Consider the following 5,767-nt stretch of genomic DNA (forward strand, 5'->3'; position numbering starts at 1 on the left):
TTTGCAAAAGGAAAGGCAATTCTTTATTGCATGAACAGACTCCGCACAGCACAAAGGAACTTGTTATATAATGTAGCTGCTTCTCAGCAGGTGGGGAAGGAGAGAGGAAAAAGAGGGGCGTGCAAAGCCAGGAACTAGGAGGTGGAGGGACCCTCTTCAGCTGGTCGCTCTCTGTAGGCAGGAACAGGAACCTCCTTGTCCAGCCTCTCTGGCCCATCCTGCACTCAGCCTGGGGAGGGTGGGGGTGGCAAGCGACATTTCTCCTGCACTGGGCACTTAGGTTTCTCTCTGGCGGGAAGAAAGCTTCTTTCCATCCACAGACTCCTCTATTTTGATGTGCAAATTGCTGCTGCTGCTGCCACCTCCACTTCCCAAAGCAGCTGCTACAAAGGAAAGGGGCAAGCTGTAGAGTGGGAGGACCTCCCCTCTCTCTCCCAAGGTACCAAGACCTTGGCTAGGCTCTGGGAAAACAGGATAGCACCCCTGGGAATGGACACTGGTCAATCCTTCAAGAGCTTCCAGGAGGTTTGGTGTTGAATGACTCATCAAAGAGGTGGGCAGTGGGCATGGCAGGTATCTCAGGCAGGGAGAACAGCGTCAGGGTTTGGCCTGGGCTTCTCACAGGAAGTGTATAAAGATGGGCCCGGAGGAGAGAAAAGCCCTGCACACAGCCTTCTCAGCCTGGGGAAGGGGTATCCACTGGAATGGGAGTGTGCCCGCCCCACAGGGAAGTTTAGTCTCTTTCTCCTCCCCCATCCAAGGGGAGTGGTGGCTTCAACAGCTACCCCTACCCCCACCCCACACCAGAAGAGTGAAGCCATCCTACCTCCTGGGAAGCCAATGCCAACCATCCTGAAAGAAAAGGAGAAGCAGATGTTAGCAAAGGGCAAAAGCTCAGCTCTCCCTCGAGGAACCTCACGTGGACAGTGACACAGCTGTCTCCAGCCCACCCCTGCCACCCCCACATCCAGCTCCTCTAGAGGCTACGCACCCTGATAGCCTGTCCAGGCCTGCTCCCACCCAAGCGGACAGATCCTGATCTACAAGAACACACCATCTACTTCATGCAGAGAACAGAACAAGCATTAGCTCTTAGAGACCACTAGCCCAGCCTCAGCTGTTTACGGAAGAAACACAGGGCCAGAGAGGAGAAATGACCCACCCAGGCAACAGCTAAAGACCAAGGCAGAGAGAATATAAATGTTTTGGCACAGTAACTGAGATAACGCCGGAAAGGCTATGTTAACCACTGTGATAAAAATGTGTCAAATGGTTTATGAAGTGAGTGTATGATGCCCCATAATCATATCATTGTATACAGTTATGATTTAATAAAAAAAATTAAAAAAAAAAAAAAAAGACCAAGGCAGAGTTCAGACCCTCACTCCTTGCTCGGTTCTCTTCGTGGTCCCTTGCAGATGCTTGGGGAAACCCTGAAATCCCCTTAGGGGGAGCCTGTGCCGCAGCCACACCCAGACCCTCTCAACCCTCTCCCTGTGCCCATGAGCCTACTTGGCGTCCTGGCCCTCGAGCAGGCTGCGGTAGGTGGCGATCTCCTGCTCCAGCCGCGTCTTGATGTCCAGCAGCATCTTGTACTCCTGGTTCTGAGCCTCCATCTCGCACCGGAGCTCACTCAGCTGGGCCTCGATGCTGCTGATGAGCCCCTGGATCTGCTGCAGCTGCGTGGCATAGCGGCATTCTGTCTCTGCCAGCGAGTTCTCCAGCCCGGCTTTCTGGTGGGGCGACAGATCCACAGACACGTCATACTGGGGAGGAACCCACTGAAGCCATGGGGATGGGGAGGGTTTGAATGGAGTTCAAGGAACCACCTTTGAGGAAGCTTGAGAACTCCAAGGCTTAACCAGCCACAGAGGGTGGGATCATCTGTCGCGTGCAAGGCTGGTATGGGGTGCAGGGGGCATACCATGCTGAGCTGGGACTGCAGCTCAATCTCCAGCCCCTGCAGGGTACGTCTCAGTTCTGTGATCTCCGTCTTGCTGGTCTGGATCATTTCCGTGTTGGAGGCCACCTCTTTGTTCAGCTCTTCGGTCTGTGGGTCACATGCAAGAGAACTGAGCTTTGGCCTCCTCAGAGACTCAGGAGTGGGGCAGGCAGGAGGTCAGGCCAACCTTGCTGAAGAACCAGGCCTCGGCGTCCCGGCGGTTCTTCTCTGCCAAGGCCTCGTACTGCTCCCTCATCTCCGCCAGCTCACGGGTCAGGTCCACGCCTGGTGCTGCGTCCATTTCCACATTGACCTGGCCTGCCAGCTGGCTGCTGAACTCCTTCATCTCCTGCAGGGTGGAAGGAACAGAAGAGAGACAGAGGGCAGAAGAGAGAGCCGTGAGTGGCAGGCTCCATGCCTAACTCTCGCTGTGACCTTGGCACACCAGGCAGCCACCCTCTGTTCCCCACTGCACATGGAAAGGTCTGATCACATGGATCCTTCAGGTCCCAGACCTCATATCTGCTCCAGGTCCTACAAAGAGAGGACCCAAGATAGCAGGACCCTGGTGTGAGTTCACAAAGCTAACCAGGAAAATAATTCACACTGGCCAGCTGGCCTGGCTGCAGGTCTGGGCCTCCAGAAGACAGTGCCCTTTCCTCTCCCCAGGGACCCCTGTTTTTGGTGGGGGTGCATTTCTCAACCACAAGCCCCCTTGCCAACCATGAGGAGGCACCAGCAGCCCCATTGCCTCCCTCTAGCCCCAGCGTCTGCCTGCCCCCACCTCCTCGTGGTTCTTCTTCAGGTAGGCCAGTTCCTCATTTAGGTTCTCAATCTGCATCTCCAGGTCAGTCCTAGCCAGGGTCAGCTCATCCAGAACCCGACGCAGGCCATTGATGTCGGCCTCCACGCTTTGGTGCAGGGTCAGCTCATGCTCGTACCTGGGAAGTGTAAGGGGCCAAGGCTACTTCAGCCCTGAAAGAGGACAGACAGGGGAGGAAACAACACAGGAAGGGGAGAGGGAGGCTGGCACGCACTTGAGCCTGAAGTCATCTGCAGCTAGCCTGGCGTTGTCGATCTCCAGGATGACACGGGAGTTGTCAATGGTGGCAGCCAGGATCTGCAGGAGACCAGAGTTGGTGCCTGGAGAACACATCCCACTTCCTCCTGCCTCTTTTGGCTCTGCACCCAAGGCTGGGCCCTCACCATCAGTCTCCCCTCTGACACCAGCAATGGACCCATAGGGCCCCGAGGACGGGCAGAGTGCAGCCTCACTTGGAATGCCCATTACTTGATCTGCCCCCTGCCACATTCCTGGGACACCTTCAGGGCATGAAAAGCCAGAGAATCAGTATGGGCAGGGGATCCTGTATGGAAACTGGCTGCCCTGGACTGTAGCAGGGTGGGGTGCATTCAACTCTGACAATATCCCCTTCATGGATACTCCACCAGCCCCGCTGTGAACTACCGCCCATGACCACTGCTTCCTGCACACCTTGGACACAGCTGTGGATCTATAAAACATTCCAGCCAGTGGGAACCTGGAGGGCAGCTAAACAAGGCATTTTACAGACTAGACCCCCAGTCCCAGGGAGGGAAAAGATGAGTGAATGTGAAGCAGAACATGTAACAAGTGCTCAGGTCTCTGAAGTCCTAATGATACTTTTGACACTAAAGACACCCTCATAGGGAAGGGCAAGAGGTCCTGGCATTTAGGGCTCTTCCGGAGAGGTAAAAGAGGAATTTATGCAGAATCCTGCAGGGTACATGGGGTGAGGAGGGCAAGTTGCTCTTTACATGGCCCCGACCTGTGCCTTTATTGGTTCTAAGATTCCCAACATCCCTCTCTTCCCTGGCACTGCCAGGTTGAGCAGATGGAGCTACAGCTGCATCCATAAAGAAGGTGGATTCCAAGTTTGCCGAGGTTACACACCAGACAGTCACTGCCTGAGTCAGCTTTAACACTGGTACGTTAGAGATGCATGCAGGGCACCAGCCACCTGCTCCCCCGTCTTTGACATTGGAGGACTTACCTTGTCCCGGAGCTCTTCCATGGTCTTGAAGTAGGGGCTGTGGTCACGCTCGGGGCTGGTGGGGGCCTGCTTCTGGTACCAGTCACGGATCTTCACCTCCAGCTCAGTGTTAGCCTCCTCTAGGGCCCGCACCTTGTCCAGGTAGGAGGCCAGGCGGTCATTAAGGTTCTGCATGGTGGCCTTCTCATTGCCAGAGAGGAGACCGCCATCGCCACCACCAAAACCCCCACCAAAGCCACCTCCAAAGCCGCTCCCACCTCCAAAGCCGCTCCCCGCCCCTCCACCAAAGCCACAGCTCATCATGCTCCCATACCCGCCTCCTGACCCTGCAGAGACAAACCTGGCAGAAGAAGCTGAGATACTGCGGCTTCCACCTCCCCCATAGAGGCTCCCGCCACCAAAGCCGCCTCCCCCAGCCCTGAGGGAACCCCCTCGGGTAGAGCTCCCGCCAAAGGAGGAAGAAGTTTGCAGAAATGTGGTGGTCATGGCCAGGCAGCCGGCGTCTGCCTTCTCAGTAGGCACAAGAGACTTTGGCAGACAGCGCCAGGCTGGGCTCCAGCAGAGTGCAGCGCCTGTCACCCCCTGGCTGGGGCTCCTTATATTCCCCTCAGAGGGGACTGTGGGGCCTTGTCTCCTCCCCCCAAAGTGAAGCCAACTCCTCTGCCTTCCTGACAAACACAGCTGCCTGAACACCTCAATGTGGCTCGTGCAAAGTTTTTCTTTTCTTTTTTTTTTTTCAATGCAACAAAGGAGATGATTCATAATTAATGGTGTTTTGCCCTGGGCCATGGTTTTAACACTTGGATTACAGGTTCATCTCTCCACTCCGGGAGAAAAGAAAAAGCAAAAGGGAGCAAATTCTATTCACAGCATAGTCACCAAAGCTTCAGCCTGCATAGTTAGAATAGCCCAGGGCCAGCTGCATCCTGCAGCTGGACTTCCCCACTGCCCCTAGTCCAGGAGCCTGGCCCCAATTGCCCCCCACAGCTGCTTCATGCTCTTCAGCTCAAAGGCCCTGTGTGTGAGCTGCTGGTCTTGGAATGCAGGTCCCACGGGACAGGCTGAGGACAGTAGAAGGGGTCTTGAGTCAAGTTCCAGCTAAGGTGACCAGAGGCACTGGCATCTGTCCCTTCCCTGGTGCCACAAAGGGACTCTCCTCCTCTCACCTCTGCTCCCCCCACCACTAGAACTCCCCTCCTGCTTCTGCAGCACCGGGTCTGGGCACACTCACAAAAGCCCAGAGGGCTCAGAGCTGACAAGGGGCTGATTGATGATTCTGCCCCCTGCCAACTGCACATGTCGCTGAACCCTTGCTTGCTTCTGGGACAAGTTGGGACAAACCTCTGCTGATAAGGCTGGGGCAAGTTCCAGGAAGCCCCTGCCTTCTCCAAGGAGAGGCAAGTCACTGCTTAGCAGGGCCAGATTAACCCCCTATTTGTCCTATCAAGTGCTGCACAGCTGGGGAGGGGCCGATCCAGAAGGTTCTCATGTTTGAGTGTTATGGAAAAAGAGGAGACAGGAAGCCTGGCAGCCAGGCTGAAAGACACCAAAGATGGTGAAGGCCAAGGCACCACTTCACAGAGAAGGGCCCTGACACCAGAGAGGGGAGTTAGACACTCAGGAGAGCACTTGACTCTGCCCATCAGCTCAGGACCCTACCTCCCAGGGACACCTGATACCTGTGGGCAGTAACACTTAGAGGCATGGCTAGCCCTCCGGCTCCAGGGCTTACAGAAAACCCAAGGGTGGAGAGTCAGGAGGAAGATTCCTGGTTGCAGTACAGTGAAGTGGA

At 55.6% G+C, this 5,767-nt stretch overlaps 1 protein-coding gene across 2 annotated transcripts; it reads right to left on the minus strand.

Moving 5' to 3' along the window:
- KRT15 (keratin 15) lies at positions 1-4,554 on the minus strand. 2 transcript variants are annotated; one of them, XM_053569744.1, is made up of 8 exons: positions 3,976-4,554; positions 2,980-3,062; positions 2,727-2,883; positions 2,130-2,291; positions 1,925-2,050; positions 1,513-1,733; positions 827-852; positions 1-380 (listed from the first exon to the last, which is right to left on the minus strand). In XM_053569744.1, the coding sequence occupies exons 1-8, from the start codon at positions 4,459-4,461 to the stop codon at positions 277-279; spliced, it is 1,365 nt and encodes a 454-aa protein (XP_053425719.1). In that variant the 5' UTR covers positions 4,462-4,554; the 3' UTR covers positions 1-276. The 2 variants fall into 2 exon arrangements, with proteins under 2 accessions (XP_053425719.1, XP_053425718.1); XM_053569743.1 differs by having other exon boundaries at positions 1-383.
- Positions 4,555-5,767: the final 1,213 nt, after the last annotated feature.

Source organism: Nycticebus coucang, chromosome 18, assembly GCF_027406575.1.
Source record: "Nycticebus coucang isolate mNycCou1 chromosome 18, mNycCou1.pri, whole genome shotgun sequence".
Lineage (NCBI taxonomy): Eukaryota > Metazoa > Chordata > Mammalia > Primates > Lorisidae > Nycticebus > Nycticebus coucang.

Excerpts from the sequence above, each read along its gene's own strand:
- KRT15 (XM_053569743.1), bottom strand. The coding sequence starts at position 4,461 with ATGACCACCACATTTCTGCAAACTTCTTCCTCCTTTGGCGGGAGCTCT. Across the intron at positions 3,063-3,975 it reads TGGAAGAGCTCCGGGACAAG|ATCCTGGCTGCCACCATTGA; the intron begins GTAAGTCCTCCA and ends GGTCTCCTGCAG. Across the intron at positions 384-826 it reads TGGCATTGGCTTCCCAGGAG|CAGCTGCTTTGGGAAGTGGA; the intron begins GTAGGATGGCTT and ends TTTCCTTTGTAG.